Consider the following 23,696-nt stretch of genomic DNA (forward strand, 5'->3'; position numbering starts at 1 on the left):
GTCTTTGTTGCTGCGTGCAGGCTTTCTCTAGTTGCCGCGAGGGGGGGCTGCTCTTCATTGCGCTGAGTGGGCTTCTCATTGTGGTGGCTTCTCGTTGCGGAGCACGGGCTCTAGGCACATGGGCTTCAGTAGTTGTGGCTCGCAGGCTCTACGGCACAGGCTCAGTAGTTGTGGCGCACGGGTTTAATTGCTCTGCAGCATGTGGGATCTTCCCGGACCAGGGTTCGAACCTGTGTCCCCTGTGTTGGCAGGTGGATTCTTAGCCACTACACCACCAGGGAAGTCCCTGAGCAAGGTTAATCTTTAAAGTACTTTTGAATTATATACTGGACATCAGACTCTTTTGAATTCAAAAGAAGCTGTGACTCTAGCCAAAGTAGAGTGGTTTTTGTACCCACAGATTCAGTGTCTTGGCTGAATAAAAACATTCAGTGATTATGTGATAAGTGCCCAAACTCAGGACTTTAGAGAGAGCTGGGGCTCAGTTTTTGCTGAAACATGATTTGACTACAACTATTATTGTAAGCAAGAGAGGAAAGTTACATTATTATGACTGTGAACTTGTTGTCTTTAATTAAAGTAGAAGTTACTGATAATTTAAATAGCTAAAAAAAAAGCTGGCACACTAAAAACCAATTAAAAATATAATTAGCTTATAAACTTAAGACGAAAAATAAAATTAAGGATAAGGATATTAATATTTTCAAATAGCATTTCCCAAACTGTGTTCTGGAAAATCAACATTCATATCCTAAGGAGATGTTAATGTTTCGTGGACAACCACGAGGGAGGAGGCAAGAAGCTCGGCATCCCGTTTGGTTTTTTTCTCTTAAATAAACTTGAAAGGTTCATCATTAGGGTGTTTTTAATTAATTAATTAATTTATTTTTGCTGTGTTGGGTCTTCGTTTCTGTGCGAGGGCTTTCTCTAGTTATGACAAGCGGGGGCCACTCTTCATCGCGGTGCGTGGGCCTGTCACTATCGCGGCCTCTCTTGTTGCGGAGCACGGGCTCCAGATGCGCAGGCTCAGTAGTTGTGGCTCACGGGCCTGCTGCAACATGTGGCTCATGTTGCTCCTCGGCATGTGGGATCTTCCCGGACCGGGGCACGAAGCCGTGTCCCCTGCATCAGCAGGCAGACTCTCAACCACTGCGCCACCAGGGAAGCCCCATTAGGGTGTTTTGAAAGTGCGTCTCCAATTGTGGACTATGAGGTGCTCCCAGAAATTAAGGAATAGTTTTCGTCATCATGACACTGTTCGTGTCTTCTTAAGTATAAGCCTGACCACAGCCATGTTTCCGAAACCTCATCTCTTTTATTGTTCTCTGCTGTGATTGATACAGTTGTGTGTTGGAGATATATTTATATTTATAAACAAAAATTAAATCTATCTATTAAGTTAAAACCTCAGTTGAACAAATTTCATCTACAAAGAAATTAAGCTTGAGTGTGTATTTCTTAAGACTGGTTTGATATATTTTCCCCCTCTTTGGGGGACAGGAAGGAGAAGTAAAATTTCATACAGAAATAGTGCAGGAAAAAAAATGCACAGTGGGATAAATCTGACAAAATCCAATTAAATTTAAATGCAGATTCACTTTGGTGCCAGTAGGGGACAATCTGTTCCTTCTTCTAAGAGTAGCTTCCAAAGTAGTATACATTGTTTTAGGACTACAGCTCATAAAGAAATAATTTTTTCTAGAAATAGCCAATAAAAAGTACCTCTCTTTCTCATAATGGTCAACAATGTCTTAACAACAGAAATGCGTCAAAGAAAGATTTATACTTTTTCTGGGATTTCTTATTTGCTAACTGGCTTTCCCTTCTATCATGCACTCTAAGATTAAAATGGAAACTGAAAATTCATATTTAGGTCCTTGAAATCAATATATAGTTGACACCAGTTTTTTAACCTGATCACTGAAAAGGACAATTCAAATGAATGATATTATGTATGGCTAGGATGCTTTTAGCGATAAGGGGGTCTGTCACTCAGCCCTTGGCAACCTAGTTGTACTCACCATTTTATTGTGGTTCTAAGATTAGGCTGGCTGACTGTGCTGTCATCTAGAAATATTGTTGAGCATGAGCTATACTTTTTAGTAAGCTGCCCTGGAGATACCTGAAGGGGAAGGGAAATAGAAGAAAATGTCACAGTAAGTTAAACCTATAAAAGTGTGTTCTTTTCCTTGGTTAAAATGTCAAACGATAAAGCATTAAGATTTTTCTTACCCTCCATGAACTGTCTGAGTGTGATATCATGTGCAGCTCTATGGGAAGCCTCTGTACTCTGACTTCCACAGATGAACTTTGAGAAATGGGTTATAAAATGCTGCCTTGATATAGTACCTATAATCAAACCTGGCAAGCACCTATTATAAATTACCTTTATAATAATGTAAAAAGTTCAGAATAAGATTTCAGGGTTTTTTCCTTAAGCAATGAAATGCAGCTGAGATTTCCTATTTCTATTCATTTACTACAATAAAACATAATGCTTTATATAATACCGACGTAGGAGCATTTCACTGCAGTAAATGAACACCAGTAATAAATGTATTAGTTCAGGAGACAGTGTGACGAAACAAACGTTTTCGAATCAGAGGCTGGGCATGCCAGGGCTGCTCTATCACTAAAAAGCCGGGGGCCATTAGTTTCTCTGGGCCTCAATTTCCTTATCTGGAGGACAAAAAGGTACTGCTTAAAGATTCCCTCGCATCCAAAAAAACGGATAAAACAACTCGGAGAATTTAACTTCTCACTTCATATTTAAGTAAGACTGCCATTACATTACTCAAGTGAGAACCTCAGAGAATACTCTCCATTCATTTCAAAATTGTACTAATTCTGTTCTACGTGTTATTTGACACTCCTGCCTCACCCATGCTGCTCTCTGCCTGCAATGCCTTTTTCTTCCTCCTGTCCCAGCAAGCTTGACCCCATCTTCCTCTAGGATCCCTTTGCCAGCAGGCACACCACAAAACTTCTCACTTTCTGCACACTCACACATCTGATTTACCAACTGTTCCATGGTCTCAGCTGCCTGCATAGTACCACCCTCTTAAGTAAACAAGCTTCTCCAGGTTAGGAAGATTCTTCTCCTACCTCCAGCTACTGAGCATAGAATCTGGGACAAATTAGGATTCAACAAGTGTTTGAGAAATTATTTAAGATCAGTTACAACTGGAAGGTAAATCTTACTAAAAATACAAATTCGTGAGAATTTATCTGCAGTGGTATTGGGTAGGTGACAAAGAAATTTTTGAGACCTTCTAGAGAATGAACTATCTTTAAAACACTTTAGAAGTATCCATTTATTTGTGAAGAGCCCATGAACACGGCAATAGTCAAATACTAAAATGGCCTAAACTATGTTAGGACAATTCTCTTCCTTAAAGTAAGGCCAATAACCAAATCCCAATCACTGAAAGCAACTGGAAGGAACAGTAGCATTCTTTAATACCACAGAATACAAACAATTTTAAAGCTGGGTTTTGTTTTTAGTTTTTGTTTGTTTACTAATTCAGATGAGCCTTCCTTCCTCCTACTAATATAAAATAGTTTTCACCATGCTGTCACACTCTCCCATCAGTGTCCTCCACAAATACATTAAAGGTGAGGCAGGGAGAAAATCTAGTTGATGCTTTTTAAAATACAGAGCATTTAAATAAAAATTGCCAGTATCCAATAATCAGAAATATCCAAATGGTATATAAAACACCATTTTGCTTGTTTCAGATGCTTTATGCAAAGGCACTTATTCCTTATTAACAAAAAGTTCTAGATGTGACATATTTGAAAAGTATCACTATTTGGAAGACTAATTTCTCCTTCAAGCTAGAAATGTTTTAAACTAAAACTCTGATATGGCCCTTAAGCTATTTGGTTAATGTGTAATTTTAGAATCTCAAAAAACAGATACAGCATGGAAAATGAAAATTCACTCATTCAAATACTTTGATTCTAAATGAAGCAGGTTATCTTTTAAGGTCACTACTATTAGGGTATAATATGACATACACTACACGTAATAAAAGTCAATTCTGACCAAAAATCTATATATATGAGGGGAATAAAAATAGTAAGGAAAGTACCAAAATATAGACTAGTTGGTAGAGCTCTGGGTGCTATTTTTCCTGTTTTCCTCTATTAAAAATTTTTCCTATTATGAATGTATATTGATTTGTCTTTGGAAATATTAGTGCTAAAACATTTAAAAATTTCAATTAGATGTGGTCTATAGTCCTATGGGGGCTCATTTAATGTATCAGCAACTACTGGCTCGATCTTACAAAAGAAACACTTCCACAGGCCTACTCCTGAAACTATTCAAGCTTTCCAGCATCTAGTATTCACTAAAGGATGGCAGAATTGAAGCCTCTGAGCAAAGCCTAGATATATTAGCTGCCAGCAGATTACTTTCCTCTCATCTTGCTTGAAAATTTAAGATAACTGCCCTTTATGATTAAAGCCTTACCATTGCTGGCTCACAACCTCAATAAACTATACTGACACAGACAGATAAGGGTATAAAATGCAAATACAAAAAAAAATCAAGTAGCAAAAAACACTACTGACAGTTTAATGTTCATAGGTATTATTTCAATTGGTCACTGAAGAAGAGTATTTATATTCATTCAGCATTAAGGACAGAATAGATGGACTTTTACAATCTTTACAAGGGGAAAGGTTGCTTGGTAGACTTCAGGTTTAATGGTGAAGACTAGAAGATAATCATACCTAGGAGGCTAGTAAGTAACAACCCCCAAAACTTATCATTAAAGGTCAAGTACCTGTTGAAATCTTGCCCGCACCCAGTGACTCTTCCCATTGTGCCTACTGCCTCTGATTTTAACCCATTAAAAGAATAAAGCTGACGTTCACTTTTTTCCTCCCCCTCTTCACAAGTTTTGGATATGTTTATTAAGAATCAATGACTTTAACTGAAAAATTTGTAATACTCCATCTATGTTGCACATTAATGGACAATGTGGTAGGGTGAGTGGTTTGAATAGAATTCATACTCAAGGCCTTAGTAGAAAAGTATAATATTCTAATTATAGGTATAATCAAAAATATTGTCTGAATTAATACCGTTAATTATATTGAATTAAAACTTCGAACTTAGAACCTATATTCAAAGAATAAATCTAAGTTTGACCACAAATCTATTTCCTCTCCCCCTTCTTTCAGAGATATCATCTCATTAGAATTAAAGGCATTTTTTAAAAAGGCTATACATAAGACAGGATAAACAGCAGATGATTTTTAATGTTTGAAAGGTGAAAAGACTAGATAAAGGAGTGGTAACTGACATGGTAGAACAGAGGGAGCACAACCTTGGTACCTACAGAGAGTGACTAAGACAGGAACAAGAAAACCAGTTTGTCTTACAGAACCCAAGGCAGGCTCAGAGTTCAGAGGCGTGGTCCCCAAATCCTTGCAGTGAGGCCCATCAGTTAACGAGTTGTCCAAGTGATGTTTCCAATTAGATCTTAACAGCCAGCCAGGGACCATCACACGTTTGAGGGAAGCCCCCAACAAGTAAGAGATCAAAACAGGAAGAAGGAATGGGACTTCCCTGGTGGCGCAGTGGTTAAGATTCCGCCTGCCAATGCAGGGGACATGGGTTCAAGCCCTGGCCCAGGAAGATCCCACATACCACAGAGCAACTAAGCCCTTGCGCCACAACTACTGAGTCTGCGCTCTAGAGCCCATGAGCCACAGCTACTGAAGCCCGCACGCCCTAGAGCCTGTGCTCCACAACAAGAGAAGCCAACACAATGAGAAGCCCACACACGGCAACAAAGAGTAGCTCCAGCTCACCACAACTAGAGAAAGCCTGCAGGCAGAAACCAAGACCCAATGCAGCCAAAAAATAAATAAAGTAAAATATAAGGATGCTTTAAAAAAAAAAAAAAAAAACAACAGGAAGAAGGAATTGATGGGAGTGATAAAACTCAGGAGCAAATGAAAACTTGAAATTGCATCAGTGAAAAAAAGAATGACAGGATATAACAGAACTCTATGAATTGAAAATAAGGTAGACAAAACAATATATTCAATAGAAGGATTAGAGCATAGTCAAGGAAATCTCCAGGAAGCAGGACAAAAAGAAAATGCAAAGCAGGAGGGGAAAAAAGTTAGCGATCTGGTAAGTCTAAGACTTCCAACATCTGAATAATAGGAACCTGGAAGAAAAAAACAATATCAAAGAAACACACAAAAAAAGGTCTATACCAAACCAAATTATAAAATTTCAAAATCCCAGGGAGAGAGAAGGTACTAAAAGGTTCCAGAGAAGGAAGGGATGGGGGAAAATGACTAAAATCGGTAATGTACAACATATCATACAATGTCAACATGTTTAAGAGCAACACTGTAAATGAGAAGATGAGAGGGAAATGTCTGTAGAACTGCAAAAATTAGTTTCAACCTAGAATTCTATACTTTATCAAACAGAAGGAGTTTCAGAGAGGCTAGATCTCTATAAACTTTCTGCCCATGTGCCCTTTTCCCAGGAAAATGTGCTCCAGTAAAACAAGGAAGTATAACAAGAGGGAAACAGAATCTAGGACATAGGGGATCCAACACAAGAGAGCAGAGTTCTGTGAGATCCCAGACGACTTCACAGAGATATCCCAGGAAAAGAGGCACAGAGCAGGCCTAGGGGAACACTAGTCTATATGGGAGTAGGAAGACAAAAGATTGGGGAAAAGTGTCTCCAAGAAAAAAATGGAACAGATGTGGCTTAGTAGATGGAAAATATTTTTGATAGGCATGTGACAAATGTTAAAACATTTGGGGAAAAAAATAGCTGTTAGAAAACAGGCAAGTGAATAGAGTCAGGAAATTAATTCCACAGAAAAAATGAAGAATGTGAAAGCAGGGAGACCGGGCAGGGAGCTACTTACTGCATCCGGCTGTGTGAGATCACGCTGGCTAGGAAAAGGGGGATTGGATTATCCTAGAGAAGTGCAGAAGTGCTCCAATTTCATTAATATTTAAGAAAAAGAATGAAGGGTGTACAAGGAGGAGGCACAGTCAGAGAACTATATGGCTCAGCAATGCACACACAAATTTGCAGAGTCGTAGTAATGTAAACATTGATTCTGATTTAATAAAAACTGATACATGTTGAGGGAACAGAGGGAGGGAGATAACGTCATGTTGGAGTGAAGAAGCTAAGCTTTCACCTGCTATGATAAGAAGTCAATGGACAGTGCTAAAAATTAACTTACCTATTATACTTTTATTACTTTGGTTAAAAAATAAGATCAGAAAAATAAGGCAAAAGAATTTAAGGCAGATTTTTATACTACAACCATATTATTGAAATTTAACTTAAATGTCAGAACCCTTAAAAAATGGGCACTACTAAGTCAAAGACTTTCCTGAATACATTTGATAATTAGGAAAACAGAGATTTAGAAAATCTACAAAAAAGATTCTACAGTATTGGATCCATCATATTTTTTAGGAATCATGGCAGACATTTTTAATTCAAACTATTAATTTCTTAACTTTTCAACTGTTTACTTACATGGTTTAAATGGTTGCTCTTCCTCTTTTCTCGCACTAAGAATAAAAAAAATTAACTGATGAATTCTGATACAAATGCCATAGAAAAATAAAAGTAGTCGCTAATTACTTGATGGATTACCAATTACACAATGAGATAAAATTCCATTCTATTTTTTAAAATAATTTCCAACAAAATATATAATTTAAATCACCCAGCAAGATGAGTCCTATAAATAAAATCTAAAAAGTTAGTTTTACTTTTTTGACCTAATAGATATTCTGTATTAGGTACAAACGAAGGACTCCCCATTCACAAAAGAAAAAGGACAAAGCAAATTAGGCCAGGTGAGAAACTTAGGTAATAAAAAAATTTACCTGCTGCATAGCTGAGCTACTAGCCAGTAGTATTTTCTAATTCTTCATTTACACACAGCTTACTTTAATTACCACAATCTACAGATGACAACTCTAAGAACCAGTTTCTGGCCAGGCACTCATCTCTAAACGCACCAGTATCTCTGGAAGCATCCTGAACCACTTAATGGTAACCTACTCAAATACCTTACTGAAAAAATACACAACTGGAAAGTAACCTATGTTAAATGTAAATTTTAAAATGAGTGTGCTGACCTAAATGAACATATCTACAGCACACAAAACTGTTTTGCTCCAACAAAGGCCGGAAGAATAAAAGCTTGAAGAGGGTCTTAGGCCACACTCTTGCTCACGTTGCCTCCTTTAACTCCAGACGGGCATCACAGGCACGGATTCCTTAAGGCTGAAGAGAGGCAGGCATGGGACACCTTTTCTTTTACCGTCTCCAGAGCCCCTCTACATGTGAGCAGCTCATGGCTCTGGAAGAAACTGAGAAATAGAGCAATCCTAACCAGAAATGAGTGGCTCAAATACACACACTAGAAAAATGCAAGTTAGAAACCCAGGGAGCTTCCAGGTTGGTGAACATGTAGTACCCTTGCAGAGAGCATCAAAGCTCTGTGCCCTGTCCCCATGCCTGGCCCTATGCATCTCTTCCATCTGGCTGTTCCTGAGTTATATCCTTTTATAAAAACCAGTGATCTAATGGAAAAAAACAAAAAACAAAACAACAACAACAAAAAACCAAACCTCCGTTTTTTATTGTGCTGCATCACTTTAAATATTGTGGAATGTTCACTTCTTGTATTCCCGCTCTCGTAATCAACTGAAAAACCTGGTCACGTACGGCTTTTTAGCAAATAAACTAGGATTTAACATAACATTAAGGAAGACAAGCAGGCAAGAAGGAGTGCAAAAAATTCTACAGTTCTGATTCTCATCTTAAAACAAGGACACAGGAAATTTATATGAGTTTCACATGCTGAGGATAATCTTCTGGGGAACCCCATAAGGCATGTTGCTCTTATTACCCTGGCACAGCACTACATTAGGATGAGAAAGTTTTGAATAGCTTAAAAGTTCTGAGTAGCATAAATCTGGATGTGAGACAGGCTCGTCTGGTTGAACACTGGGTAAAACAGGGCCAAAATCACAAGGCTCAATTCCCATATATAACGACTGATTTTTCTGATTTGATCAAATGAAAACCTAACTGTGACCTAAACCCTATCATTCGTCTTTAACATATGTGCTCTTTGGAGCAAGGGGAAAAGGACAAAGTAGCATGGAGAAATAGACCACATCTAAATCATGTGGCCAGTTGACTATGTTGATAAAGAGGTGGCAAAATGTATAAACAGGTAGTCTAAGTGTTCTCCTCACTAAAACACTGACAACTAAAGGAAAGTGTATCAACATATTAAAATAAGACAAGTGAATACATGAAAAAGTGAAACATTTAAACCACTGTAAGAGTTTTTCTAAATACTTCCTATAATACACAAAACAAAAACAGTTTTCACTCTTTTTCTCAGGGGAAAAACAACAACATTGTCTTACCATCCGTTTGAGATTTGCTCAGGAAAATTGTGCTTGCCCTTGGGTGGTCAGAAGGGTTTGATTCCAAAGGTAAGTCTGTATAGGAAGAAGTGAAAAAGGTGTGGTGATTTAGTTGAGTAGAAAACTACATGATTTTAAAGATAGCTACACATTGATTTAAACCACTTTTAATAGCCTTGAGAAGAGCTTTTAGTAATGACAAAAAGGCAATTTTAGTAAAGGCACAATATAAAAATTCTATTAGGAAACAGCAAAATTGTAGAAACTCTCCATACATGTGGAATAAAACCATGGCTATGTCTTAGACTTCTTTAACTTGCACCTAAATAATCTATGCCAATTTTAGATGAATCATATATGTGACTCCCCTCCTACTTACCAATTAAAAATTCAGTCACCCTCCTTTAAAGCTGATATTACTAGCACATTCCAGGAACAGTCTCAAGAAGCAAGTTATGCAGTGGCCAACTACTGTCAGATACCAGCTCAATGTATCAAATATGCCAAAACCAAGTGAGTTGCTTTTGGCAAATGTTCTTCAGACAATCAAATGGCTAATTCTAACTCCATTCAACAAATGAACTCATTTAATTGGCTGCGGTTTATCTGGGGGCTATTCATCATGGCAGATTTAAGAGGACTACATAAAAGTTCAATGTTCTAATCTATAGGAACACTTCCATGATAGTGATTTTTAACTTTGCCCTCTATTTCCAAAGCTAAACTCTCACTTCTTCATTCCATGCTGCATGATTAATTTGGGGCTTCAATAAGAGTACTTCCTGGAGCAGATCATAGGGCTACTTGAAAAAAATTCTGGCCATACCTACATAGAAAGGTGGGTCTGCCTGTAGTCCACCTTGCACCAAGGTGGAATAGTGTCTTCTATTTAGGCAGAAATACAAAACAAGCACAAGCTACCACATAGGATAGTAAGGTTGTTGTTTAAAACAAACAAACAAACATAAAAGCCCTATGACACTTCCTCAGCAAAGTCCATCTCAAACCATTTAACCAATCTTTTAAGAAACTGGACCAAGATTCAGATAGAGTAACGGTTAAGGCAATTATTTCCCAAACCACATAATAATCTGTTTTTGAAAGAGGGGTTTGATGGTCAAAGTGAAATCCCTGCCTCTTAGAGAATCAAAAGAATACACACATTGATATATTAAAAACTAATTAGTCTAGTAGTGAATTCTGTCTAACCCAGCATTTCACAAATGTATTTACCTAGAATCCCCTTTTCCCGCCCAGAAAGAATTTTGCACGAACAGTAATTTTGGACTTCCCATTTTAACAGGAATCTAAGCCATCCATTTTAATGTTACTGCCAGCACTAGTAAGTTACATAGCTAAACCAACTGCTTTGTTCTTCATGAAAATTCCTTCACTGAATTTGAAGTTTATCAAGCTGCTTTTGGAGAAAATATTCTATTCAACATTTTTATGTAAAAGACCCATAAAACTATTTTAAAGTTTTTTCTCCTACATATTTGAAAAATTAGACAATGGGAAAATACACAAAATGACAGGCAGACTTTCACAGCTGCCTCTAACCTATGGCTTCGGAAAGAATTCATGACTACTTAACCTATACCAAAAAGAAAGTAAATAGACTACATTTGAATCTAAAAAATAAGCAGAAATGTTTGCAAGGTAGCTATATTATTTATCACTGTCTATGGCATGGTAAAACTTAACAATTTTCAATGGAAGTCCAGGAAAAGTAAGTGCCAGAATCAAAGAGAAGCTTTCTCACTCACTCTCACACACACACACACGCCAAACCAAGATGTGCTACTACAGATCTAAATACAAAAATCAAGAAGGCTGGGAGAAAAGAAATGACAACATGCAAAAAAAAAAAAAAGTAAACTTAGTCCAAGTGACCAGAAAAAAGCTGGCACTCTCCCTACTCTATCCTAGGGGGTTCAAAGGTGGGCACAGGACCCAGGACTGGCCAATCAATCACAGCTGTCCTGGGACTTCCCAAGAAAAGAGAAAGGCAGAACTGTACTCTAGGATCCTTAGCTAGTCTTGAGCTGCTGGACACTCCCCTTGCTATCATGAGGGGAAAGGCTTTTCAGGAGACATCAACGGAGGAGAGCAGAACTGCGGAGATCATTTAACTCCGGGGTCAAGCAGTGCTTGACTCTGATTTTCTTTTAACTTGCAACTGAAGGAGACCTGGTTTATCAGCAGTACTGATGATCACACTAAAGGTGGGGAAAGGTAAAAGTCACTTGCTCATTCCTTTAACAAATATCATGAACAAAAATCTGCACGAGCCAAAACGATGCTGTTTAAAAATTAAACACAACCATTCACAATCATTAACACACAGTGATTCACAACCATTACTTTTAGTTGCTTTTCTTATACGTTAAAAAAAGCTCTAATTAGTGTACAATTTATGTCTTCTTGTTACTAACAAGCGCTCTCCACCCCACTGTTGCATATTTATTGTTTAATGAATACACACTGGCCCATCAAGTGTTATTCTTATACTGGACTTAGTCAATCCCCTATTGCTGGGGATTGGTGCTTACAAAGTTCTATTCTTAAAATATTATGAGGAAAATCTTCATGTATATAGTTTTTTAAAATAATGGTTTTATCTCCTTAGCAAAGATCTTCAGAAGTGGGGTGACCAAGCCAAAAGGTTAGACCACTTTCATGGCTCCATGTACAATGCTAAATTGCTTCCTAAAGAAGGTGGGGGGCACATTAGGGTATAATGCTACCAATCATGACATTTTGAGTTCCTACCCTTGCTTTGGATACTTGAAAAAAAAAAAAATTCCTACTGATCTGAATGAGGAACCTCACTGTAGATCTAATTTGTATTTCTTTTGATTACACGGTTTGACCATTTTCCCCCAGTTATCAGTGTTATTTCCACTTTGGTGAGTTGGCCTATCATTTGAATGTACTGTAAACACCAGGGCCCTACTGCTGTCAGTTTGCAGGAGGTTTTCAGAAAATATTAATCTTCTGTTTATAGCCTATATAACTAACAATTTTCTATATAACTTGCACTTTTTGCTAATGAAAAATACCACATCACTATTTTATAGAATGGACATGTGAGCCATTAGACAGTAAACTCATACATACACACAGTATTTCTGCACTTTCCATTAACTATCTTCCCAAGAGCCTAAGGAGACTGATAAAACCTACCACACTCTTCACCATCACAAAGGTAAGACTGCCAACTATTAAGCAAAGCTTTACCGCCCACCATCCCTCTCCCCACCACATGCACACACAGTAATTTAGAGACTTCAGGAAATTACTGTGCATTCAGGAAATTACATGGATTCTTCCTAAAGTTATTTCTTTAGAAGCCTCTAAGAATGTTTTACCCAGGAGAAATATTCTTGAGCTCATGATTAGGGGTTATGATTAAAATTGTATTTTAAGACCCATCACTTTTGTATTATCAATTTAAATTGCATCTTATTTGACAGCATGATAGGTCGATGTAGAAAAAGTATGATTAAAAAGAAATTAAACTCGGGTCTTAATGTAAACATTCCTCAGAGGAAACCTGTAAAACACCACCGACACTGAATACTGTTTTTCCTCCAATCTAAGATTCTACCAGTTGTTAAGATCCATCTCAACTGCAGTTGTTAAAAATGTGGGCTTCCCCGGTGGCGCAGTGGTTGGGAGTCCGCCTGCCGGTGCGGGGGACGTGGGTTCGTGCCCCGGTCCGGGAGGATCCCGCGTGCTGTGGAGCGGCTGGGCCCGTGGGCCGTGGCCGCTGGGCCTGCGCGTCCAGAGCCTGTGCTCCGCAGCGGGAGAGGCCACAGCGGTGAGAGGCCCACGTACCTCAAAAAAAAAAAAAAAAAAAAAAAAAAGTGAAAATATAGGCAACTTAGAACAAATGAAGTGCATTACTGAAGGCTAAAAGTGTTAAAACTATGCTATCAAACTGTCGATAAATGATTTTTCCTTGTTAAAATATTAGAGGGAGAGGGAAGTGACCAAGAAAGCATCTGACAGAAGCAGCATATTTCAGAAAGAGATTAATATCAACATATTGATTTCGATATATTCCAAATAAACAGGAGATGTCAGCAGTTTCTGGGCCAACTGCTGAGGACCAGTTTACTTAAAGGTAACCACTGCATTTACTGAACTGCCCCAGCATCCCTATACTGTACAGTGTATTAGTTTTATGGCTCGTCATTCAAACATTACAATTCTTACAATTACCATGTAAACTTGATGATTTCATCTCCTTGAGTCCACACTGTCCACCCCAGCCAGGGAGTCCCTGCCAGCCAGCCCTGAGCTGGGCTGCCTCACCAGAGGGCAGCAGGCTCTGCACCTGCCAGCCTACTGCTCACCCAAGCCTTGATCCTGCTTTCCTAGCTTCTGACAACCCTGGCTTCCAAACTTCCCAACTCTGGTTTCCAACTGCTTCTGTACCTGCCTCTACCTTGGTTCTCAGTTTTGCCTTATTTTAATCCTCAATCAGTTTTACAGTGATCATGACTGAGAGGTGACATATAGGTAAGTATACCTGGCTTTATATATTTCTAAAGAGTACCTGACTCAGTTTCTTGGACTTTTAAGAACCTTTCTGGGTTGCAAGTTACCTTCATTTCATTTCACATTATGCTGTGTTACTGTTTTAACTCTAAAGTTTTATTATTTTAATACACTAAAACAACAACAAAAAAAGGGTGAGAAAAAAGGCAGAATTACAAAGAAGCTCACATAATGTCATCAATAAATTCTGTTCCTATATGCCATGCATGTGGAATTTACAGTCCTACTCTCTATCAATACTCATTTTTTAAAACCTTGGACAACTCAATTTATACCTAAGAGAAGAATTACTACACTACCTAACTCAGAACATGGTGAGAATCAAATGAAATGCAAGAGCAATCTATATACTACAGCCTATTTTAGGCCCTTATTAATATCGCTTTTTTGTTCAAGCCACTGTTGGCTCTCACCTGAGCTACTGCACCAGCCTCCTAACTGGTCTCCCTCCCGGCTTCCTTCCGCCCTTACAGTCTGTTCTCACAGAGTAGCTGGTCTGATCTCCCTCCACCCTCTCTACCCACCTTCCCTTTTTCTAAGAATTAACATCATTCCCCTGCATATAATCCTTCAATGGTTTCCCATTACAATTAGACTAAAATTCATATTTTTTTGTCAAGGCCCACTAGGTATACAAGGTCTTAATCCCCTATATTCCTCCTGGCATTCATTCACTCAGCTGCAGCCACCCATCTTTCTGTCCTTTGCACGCATCAAGCATATTCCCTTCTTAGGAACTGCACAGAAGCCTCTTCTCCCACATCCTCACATGGCTCTCTCAGGACTGCTCATGGGTCGCTTAAGGAGAGAAGCTGTCTTTAACCACCCCTTGTAAAACTGTCCTCCTCCCCAGCCCATTACCTTCTTTTTCTTTCTTCTCAGTGTCTCACTACCTGACGTGATTCTTGTGTTGTCAGCGCCCAGGCACCTCTAGAAAGTAAGGACCTGACTTAGGGTACAGGCTTTGTCTTGTCTAACCACTGTTTGTCCTGCCTCTGGAATGGTGCTTAATAATCATGTTTCAGTGTACCCCAAACCAGTTAAGCTTCTCCCAATTCTCCCACATCATCTAAGATTTCTTCTAATGCTGTCTTTTAATGTGTCTGTCACCTAAGACCAGAGTTAATTTCAGATCTCTCAGAGTAGTAGTTTACCTACTCAGAATCAAAGACACAAGACAGGTTACCAAGAACCACGAAAACCTAAAAGAGGAAATCTAATGTTTAGTGAAAAACCAATGGTAACTTTAATTTGGGAAAAGAACATTTAATGTTAAAATACTTTAACTACAAAATGACTCACCCTATGAATTTAATTAAGTCGTAAGACAAAGTGTACAATCAGAATGCTCTAGGGAAGTATCAGTACAATGCATCAGTTTTTATCTGTGTCCCCTGAATAAAGCATTATAATGGGATTATAAAAGATGCTCAACCATAAAGGCTGGGTAAATGAATCATGCTCCCACCATTCGATGGTACAGTAAACAGTTGGTAAAAGGCAGGCTGTAGAGCTATGTGCAGTTGCATGGAAATACATCATCCTGGAGCACTCTCTAGGTGTCAGCACAGTTCCAGGAGCTTCATGTCATGACTTTTCTTTATAACAAAAAGTTACAAAGTGGCACATAAAGAACAATCTCATCTTTGTAAAATAAACACAATGTTATGTTTATATGCATACAAAAGGTTCAGGAAGAATCAACATCAAAATATTAATAAAAATTCTGGATATTCTGAGTGTGAGTGAAGGACTTTTCTGTGTTTTCTAAATCTTTTACATCAAATGTTTATTAATACTGTCACCAAAAAAAGTAAAAAAAAAAAAAAAGTGTTTAAAATAGCTACTGGAAAGAGGAAAGATCTGTTGCTCAGAGGTTTTTCCACATCATATTGCCAATTCCTTCCCTACCCACTCTTCAGGGGGATGGGAGGTAGGGGTCACTTGAGAGAGCACCTTTCACCAGAAAATTAGCAAAGCTCCTAAGGTCACAACATAAAGGCTGTATGAAAAGTTGATGAATAAAAATAAAATCAGATAATACGACCGTAGCATCTTATTTTCTATTATGACACTACCATCAGTTATATTAGATATACTGTTAAAGACAAAGTAGTAAAAAAAATTCTTTTGAGTCTATCTGAAATCTATACTACGTTCTTAGGAGTTACTTTTTTGAAATGGCTTGAAGAAATCATGTTCTTCTCCAATGTTTCTGAAGAACAAGACAGAGCATCATTTATGTATGATTTTCTCTAAGTAACCAGATAATTCTTCACTGTAGAAAAGCCAAAATGTTTTATATCTGAGTAGGTATTTCTCAGTTTCCAGGGAAACTGATATAAAATTGTCTGAAATAAAGACATTAAGAGCAAACTTCCAATGTGCCTGTATTTTATATTTGGTGTTCTGACCTTGTTTCTATGGAAACTTAATTAATAGGCAAATGCTGAAATTGAGGTTTCTCTTATCACTTTATTGAATGCCCCCCCCAAAAAGACAAATTGAAATGAAATTTTAACAATCATGTTAAACATAAAAAGGCAAATTCTGTACCCATGAACTCTGTTTTTCCAGTTCCTGATTTAGCACTCCTTCCTTATCATACATAGTCGTATGCTAAATGCTTAGTACCTTACCTGCCCGCTTACCAGCTTCCCCTTATATCCCCTCTGTCCAGGGCATTCTCGGCTTCAACTGGATTTCACCAGAACAAACGCTTTAAAATATATCAACGTGTTTACCTGACTGATAAATTTAGGCTATTTCATGACTTCTACTTTTATTCATATCCATTGCAATGAATGTACGGACATAGAATGGAGAGGTAAATGTTGCTTCTGAGTTGTGTACAATAAACTGGAATGGCGATAAACTGGAGTATGCTGAGATAGGCCTAACTTATGGATAAATTATAAAATATAAGGTGCACTCTAAACAGTTTCTTAAGCATCCCAAGAACTGAATTTGGCATATCTACCACCTCCCAAGTCTGTCTCTTTTGTTCAGTAGCTGTGTTACACAGTCATTTCAGATCTCTAAGTCTTGGCTTTTTCATCGGCAACAGAGGGAGAATATACACGGGCCTTATTTGTAGATGGAAGGGCCGAGTGAAATACACATGAAAATGCGTTGTAAATCTTAAAAGAATTCTATAAAGGTCCAATTTTCGTCTCTCATCCTACACTAGGCAACTACTAACTGTTTTTTTAAATCATTTAGAGGCTTACCTTATAGCAACAAGCAGAGCAGTTTTCACAAGTACTTACATGCTTTGTGTTTAAAGCTACAATTCACATAATTTGTTCATTCTTTCACAATATCTAACTATTCTGAAAAGGGAGCACTTTCCACTTACAAAGCCACGTCCATCATAAGGGTGAATCCACAGGCTTAATTATTCTAACTTTTAAAGAAATTAAGTAAACCCAACTAAAATTTAAACAGAAGAGCTGTAAGACATTTCGTGTATGAAATAATGAAATAATCTCTTGCATTTAAATGAAACAAATGGGCCAGTGGGGCTTTAACATCTTTATGATACAATGTTTTATACTTTAAAGAACACAGTCTTTATTAAAGTGCCACTATGCTACCCAGAAATTTTTTTTTTTAACCTAGAGCCATCCCTTTCCGAAATTCTAGAGGCAAAAATCAAACATTTCCTCTCTTCTCTCCTCCCCGACAACAGCCCCCCCCCCAGCCATTTAGTCTTCAGAATTTTTACCTGAATATTCTTAAAGTTGAATAGGATTCTACTGGTGGGCGGGGAGGAGCGGGGGAGGGAGTCATGGAGACACTTTTCTGCTGAATGGATGTGGCATGTTAACTCCCATACCTGTATATTACAAATTACAATCTGAATTTGTTTTTTCTCCTTTGAAACTTTTGTCCAGCCGTCTCAGGAACCACGTCGCCCCTCCCTTAGAACAGGCAACGGGTAAATGAAGTCGGTTAAGGCTCTGCAGCTAAAGACATACTTGTGTCAAAGTGGGAATTTTAAAGTAATCAGAACTCCATGGGGTCTCCTTTGGTAAAGAAAAAAACAACAACAACTATTCTCTGCAGCCGTGGCAGTAACGTTTCACACCGTTCACAGTTATTTTAAGCCCCCTCCCACCATTTTCTTTCCTATCGTGTTCAAATTATAGTTAGAAGGGATAAAGTAGCTTCTATCAGGGCGACTGAAAACATTAAAATCCAAAGAATTTTACTTAAGAACACCACATTGACTCTGTCCAGATGTATTTTGAATTTAAATGACAAATCCTATGTTTGTCTTAATTGTCTCGAGTATCAATTACCTTAACGAATGGAAGTCTATCATCAGGCCCTTACCTAGTTCCTTCGCTTAGGTACCATCTGGATAGGGAGACGGGATGGATACGCCGAAGTTAGAGTATTTAAGTTTTCATTAAGAAAAGAGAGAATACACCAGAAAGTCTTTGCTAAGTCCCACGAGATGTTAAATAGAACCACGAACAGGAAGGGCCGCGGACTGGAGGGTCTCAGGCCGGGCTGGGAAATGGGAACGGGGGAAAGAATTGGGCATTCGGGTAGGGAAGAGGAAAGGAGACTGGCCGGACGCGACGGGTAAAGAATAAGGGGTGGGGACGCCAGGCAGAGCCAGCCTTCATCTCCGGTGCCCAGCCTTGGGAGAGCCAACTCCGGGCAAGAAGGAGCCCTAGGCGGCGGCTCCCTCCCGGGGGACCCTGCGGGCGGCGGAGGCCAGAGGTAAGCCCGAGAGCAGACGGCGCCGACCCCGCGAGGAGCGAGGCGCGCCCGCGGCTTCTTACCTTCGGGCATCTCCCGGTCGCTGATGTGCTGCAGGTGGTGGCCTTCGCTGCCTCCGAAATCCAACTCGGCGGGTTCCACGGCAGCCGGCGGCGGAGCTACTACCACCGCGTCCCCGGCCGCCGCCTCGTAGACCTCAGACTTGTAGTCCGGCTCCTCTGACCCCGTGCGCCGGCCCAACTTGGGGCTGGTGGCATTGGGGGACACGCAACAACACAGCGAGTTCCCCATGGGGCGCCTCCACTCCTCGCCGCCGCCGCCTCCGCTCGCCCCCCGACTCCGCCGCGCTCAGCAGCCGCCCCCTCCCCCAACAATGGCGCGGCGGGCACTGGCAGCCCCGGGCTATGCCGGGGCTGCGCCACGCATGCAGACGCGACCTCGCCCGCCGCTCGCCCGTCCGCCCAGCCGCCGGGCCCCGGGCAGGGCTCCGGCCCCGGCCGCACCCCCGCCGCCGCCTTCCCGGAGCCAAGTAGTCTGTGAGGGCGGCGACCAGACCGGCTTATTTAAAAGGGGTGGGGACCAGACAAGCGCTGAGACGTACAGCCACTGCCGGGAGAGAGCGCGGCCGGAGCTCCTCCTCCTTCCGCCGCCGCCTCCCGACTGAAAGTAGCTAGCCTGGCCGGCCCTTGCCTACCGGAACGTGCCCTTCGGTCACCTGGTTACGACGGACCAATCACAACCAGAGTTCCCTCCACGCGCCCTCCTCAGCGCGCAGGCATGTGACTCACAATGCCCCGCCCCCGCCCTCGGCTGCTCCGCCCCCCGAGCGGCGCGCCCCGGACTCCGGTTTCCATTCATCTCTCGCGCTCCGAGCTTTCCGATCCTGCGGGAAGCGCCGCGGGAGTTTGTTAATCGAAGCCGTCCTGAGTCAGTGGGCTCTGTAGAAAGCCCCTGTTCGTAAAATGCCAGTTTAGTTAGCAACTCGGTTTCACCGGGTCGACAATTGACTCATTTGATGTATTGCTCAACGAACTTAGTTACACCCCAATTTTTGACCGTTTTTTGTAACTGAATGCTCCTCCTGTCTTGCCTTCCAGAGAGTGTTAGTTTCCGCCTGCAGTTTAACCATAGCAACCACCGGGGCCCTGGTCCTACTCTCAATAAAGAGCTGTGGCTGTGTCTTGAATGAGACTCGAGGACACGTCACCCCTCCACTTCCTCATCGGCAACTTAGGTACCGAACTCCTCCCTCCCACCTCTGAGACGCTGGGATTCAGCAACTCGCTTTTCTCGCCTGTTTCTCTCTTCCATGGCAGGAGTTTCCAGGTTTCCCTACTTTAGCCAACAACAACGCATAAAGCACGATTTTCTCATACAAACTTGAGAGTCACAAAGTGGAGTACCACGGTCTTGATTTGATGAAGATGATAACGATAGTTAACGTTTGGCAAACACTATGCGCCCGACCCCGTTCCAAGTGAGGTACTCATTTAACCCTCGGGAACAAAATCCTCAGAAACCTTCCTTTTACAGATTTTACAGAAACTAAGTAACGTTCCCAAGGGCACACGATTGATCAGGGGTGTGGCCAGGATTTGATCCCTGATTGTGTGGATCCCCAAAGGCACCTTATTGTGATGATCAGAAAATAAAGGTAGAAGTCAAATTTGGTTGGAAGTGGCATAGTGTATCAGGATTTTCTTTTTTTAAGGAGGAACAATTTTTTGATGTGGATTTTAAAATACTTTCCCTTCGTTCAACATTGATTAGTCCCTCCAACATGCCAGACACCGTCTGTGGGAAATAGTCCTGCCCTCAATGACCTTAGGCACGGTGAGAAAACAAAGGCTTAGAAAGCCCAATTGTCTGAGGTCACACTGCTGCAAAGTACTTAAACCTGAAATTCAAACCTAGGTCTATTAACCCCAAGTAGATGCTGGGGTAAAGAGCTTGGTTTTTTTTCCCAGAAACATGAGAGCCATTGAACGTTGTGAAGTTAAGGAGTCACTATCAGGTGGTTTGTGGTGCGGTCACTCTTGACAATAAGTAGGACTGATGGAAGCAACAAGACCCAGTAAGAGACTTTATATTCATCTAAGAGAGGAGTGAGGGTTCAAACTAAAGGCAGTGGCAGAGACTGGAGTGGAGGGAAAGGATCTGAGGTCATTTGGGAGGTAGAATAGAAGTGCTTAGTGGCCAGATATGGAGCGAGAAGGGGAAAAGAGAAGCAAAAATGGCTGCTAGGGTCTGGCTTAGGGAACTACGTAGAGTGTGGTTACTTTTTCTTAGATAGTGCAGGAAAAGGAAGAGGTTTGGGAAGGAAGATCATTTTGCATTCTGTTAAGTGGAGCATGGAAATGGAGCTCTCTGGTTGAAAGTAAACCTCTGCAGGCTAAGTCCATTTTGTGATATCCCAACTTATGTTTTCAAAAATAGCACATTAAATCAATTAAAAAATGTGATTGGGGAAATTCCCTAATGTTGACAGCTAAGAATATCACGTTTTTCATGGAACAGCTTGGAATCTATGGTTTTAGTAAATGAGGCATCCTATGTAAAATAAAACTGGTAAATGAAAACAACATTTAAAATTGTGTTGTCATTAGAGTATACACAAAGTAATTGAATAGCTGTAGGTATAGAAGTGATTGCCTTGAGAAGACATGTGTAATAAGGAAAGGAAGAAAGGAAGGAAAGCAAGAAGGAAGGAAAGGAAAGAAGGGGTCTTCAAAGATAGGGATTTAAGTGGCATTTAAGTAAACCTGCCAAAGGGAGCAGTGGCAATCAGGGACCTGAGTATTAATCAGGAATGACTGATCACGTGAGTCCCATGAGGGTAGGGATCACATCTGCTTCTCACTTCTGGAGCACAGCACCTAGCACAGTACCTGGCCAGTAGATGCTCCATTCATAATCGTCCAGTGTTGTCCGTGGGGCAGGAAAGCTACAAATACCATTGGCTGTCGCAACTGGGTGACTGGGGATGTGTGCAAGCTGGATGGCAGGCAGTGAGTAAAGAAATGAACAGGGAACAGAAGTGCCCTTGACCGGTGGGGAGGGCCGCGCTGTGCATCCCTCTGCTCTCGCTGCAGGGAGATGGCTCAGAGACTTCTCCTGAGGAGGTTCCTGGCCTCCATAATCTGCAGGAAGCCCTCTCAGGGTCAGTGGGCGCCCCTTGCCTCCAGGGCCCTGCAGACCCCACAGCGCAGTCCTAATAACCTGACAGTAACACCCAGCCAAGCCCAGTCAATATACACCACCAGAGTCTGTACAGTGACCTTTAACATCCAGGATGGACCAGACTTTCAAGACTGAGTTGTCAACAATGAGACACCAGTGGTTGTGGATTTCCATGCACAGTGGTGTGGTCCCTGCAAGATCCTGGGGCCAAGGTTAGAGAAGGTGGTGGCCAAGCAGCATGGAAAGGTGGTGATGGCCAAGCCGGATACTGATGACCACACAGACCTCGCCATAGAGTATGAGGTGTCAGCTGTGCCCACCGTGCCGGCCATCAAGAATGGGGATGTGGTGGACAAGTTTGTGGGCATCAAGGATGAGGACCAGCTGGAGGCCTTCCTGAAGAAGCTGATTGGCTGACAAGCAGGGAAGCGTCCTGACTGCGCCCGCCCACCTGGGCCCCATGGTCCCGGGGGACCCATATAGAACACACAGCCCTTCTGTGCCAGCCCTTTCCATCTCCTCCCTCTGCCTGGCCCCTGTGGGTCCATGCTTTGGAGACCAGGCCTCCAAACACAGAAGCCTCAAGTGCTCCCAACCTGGCTGACCGCCAGGGTGGCCGCCCAAGGAGCGGTGCCGCCACCGAGCTGGGACAGCCGTCTCCCCATCCACTCTCTGCTCCCTCTAGGGCTTGTCGCCGTGCTCCTAGGATGCTGGGACAGAGTCCTGGGGCCAGCCTGCAGTAACAGCTTGGTCTCCCTGCTCCCTTCTGATCTGAACCCCAGTGCCTGGCTCATCTGCCTCCTGCATTTTTCTTTCCTGCTGCTGTTTTGTAAAAAAAAAAAAAAAAAAAAAAGAAGGAAAAAAGAAACCCCAACAAGTGAGAGTAATATACATAATTCCCTAATTTTTTGTAGGTCTGTAATAAAGAACTTTATGTGATCCCCTCTAAAAAAAAAAAAAGGAGAAATGAATAGGAGGTGAGAAAATGGAGACAAGGATTCTCTTCCCAAACATTTGGTTGAGAAGAGAGATGTGGTAGTCATTAGAAGGAGATGTACAGTTAAGAATGCTTTATTTTTAAGATGGAAAAAAAATGTGAGTATATTTATATGTTAAAAGGTGAGAGCTGATAGAGAAAAAAGGAGTTTGAGGTTAGAGGAGACGGCAGAATTGACAGAGCGAAGTCCCCAAGAAGGCAGAACTGGATGCATTCCAGGGCAGGCATACATTAGCTTTGGACTGAGAGGAAAGCAAGGAGAGAGGACTTGGGTGACAGACCTCTATTCTGGGTCTGTCAGAATTGAGACATTTCTGATAGAGGATAGGTTTAGGAAGAGCTCATCTGACGACCTCTACTTTTCTCTATTATAATAGGCTTCTGACGAAACTGAGCTATTTGTAATGAGGTGGATAGACCTAGAGTCTGTCATACAGAGTGAAGTAAGTCAGAAAGAGAAAGACAAATACCGTATGCTAACACATATATATGGAATTTTAAAAAAAATGTCATGAAGAACCTAGGGGTAAAATGGGAATAAAGACACAGACCTACTTGAGAATGGACTTGAGGATATGGGGAGGGGGAAGGGTAAGCTGTGACAAAGTGAGAGAGTGGCATGGACATATATATACTACCAAATGTAAAATAGAGAGCTAGTGGGAAGAAGCCGAATAGCACAGGGAGATCAGCTCGGTGCTCTGTGACCACCTAGAGGGGTGGGATAGGGAGGGTAGGAGGGAGATGCATGAGGGAAGGG

General features: G+C 41.1%; 2 protein-coding genes across 3 annotated transcripts in view; one reads left to right on the forward strand and one right to left on the reverse strand.

The window, feature by feature from the left end:
• The window catches only part of CCNYL1 (cyclin Y like 1), a gene marked incomplete at its 5' end in the record, with an annotated part of 34,763 nt that extends 15,713 nt beyond the window's left edge, over positions 1-19,050 (reverse strand). Inside the window, 4 exons of one of the 2 annotated variants that reach the window (XM_079710730.1) lie at positions 2,022-2,122; positions 7,544-7,578; positions 9,460-9,534; positions 18,822-19,050. In XM_079710730.1, coding sequence (XP_079566856.1) covers positions 2,022-2,122; positions 7,544-7,578; positions 9,460-9,534; positions 18,822-19,050 — 440 coding nt within the window. The remainder of the gene's footprint in view (positions 1-2,021; positions 2,123-7,543; positions 7,579-9,459; positions 9,535-18,821) is intronic. The other variant, XM_079710731.1, reaches the window with a different exon arrangement.
• Positions 19,051-21,855: 2,805 nt separating this feature from the next.
• On the forward strand, positions 21,856-22,356 carry LOC307057152 (thioredoxin, mitochondrial-like; the record flags this gene model as incomplete). Its single annotated transcript, XM_079710211.1, is given in 2 exon segments — positions 21,856-22,071; positions 22,075-22,356. Coding segments are annotated over 2 exon segments (498 nt in total).
• Between the last annotated feature and the right edge of the window lie 1,340 nt (positions 22,357-23,696).

The sequence above is a fragment of the Hyperoodon ampullatus genome (genome assembly GCF_949752795.1).
Source record: "Hyperoodon ampullatus genome assembly, chromosome: 8".
NCBI lineage: Eukaryota > Metazoa > Chordata > Mammalia > Artiodactyla > Ziphiidae > Hyperoodon > Hyperoodon ampullatus.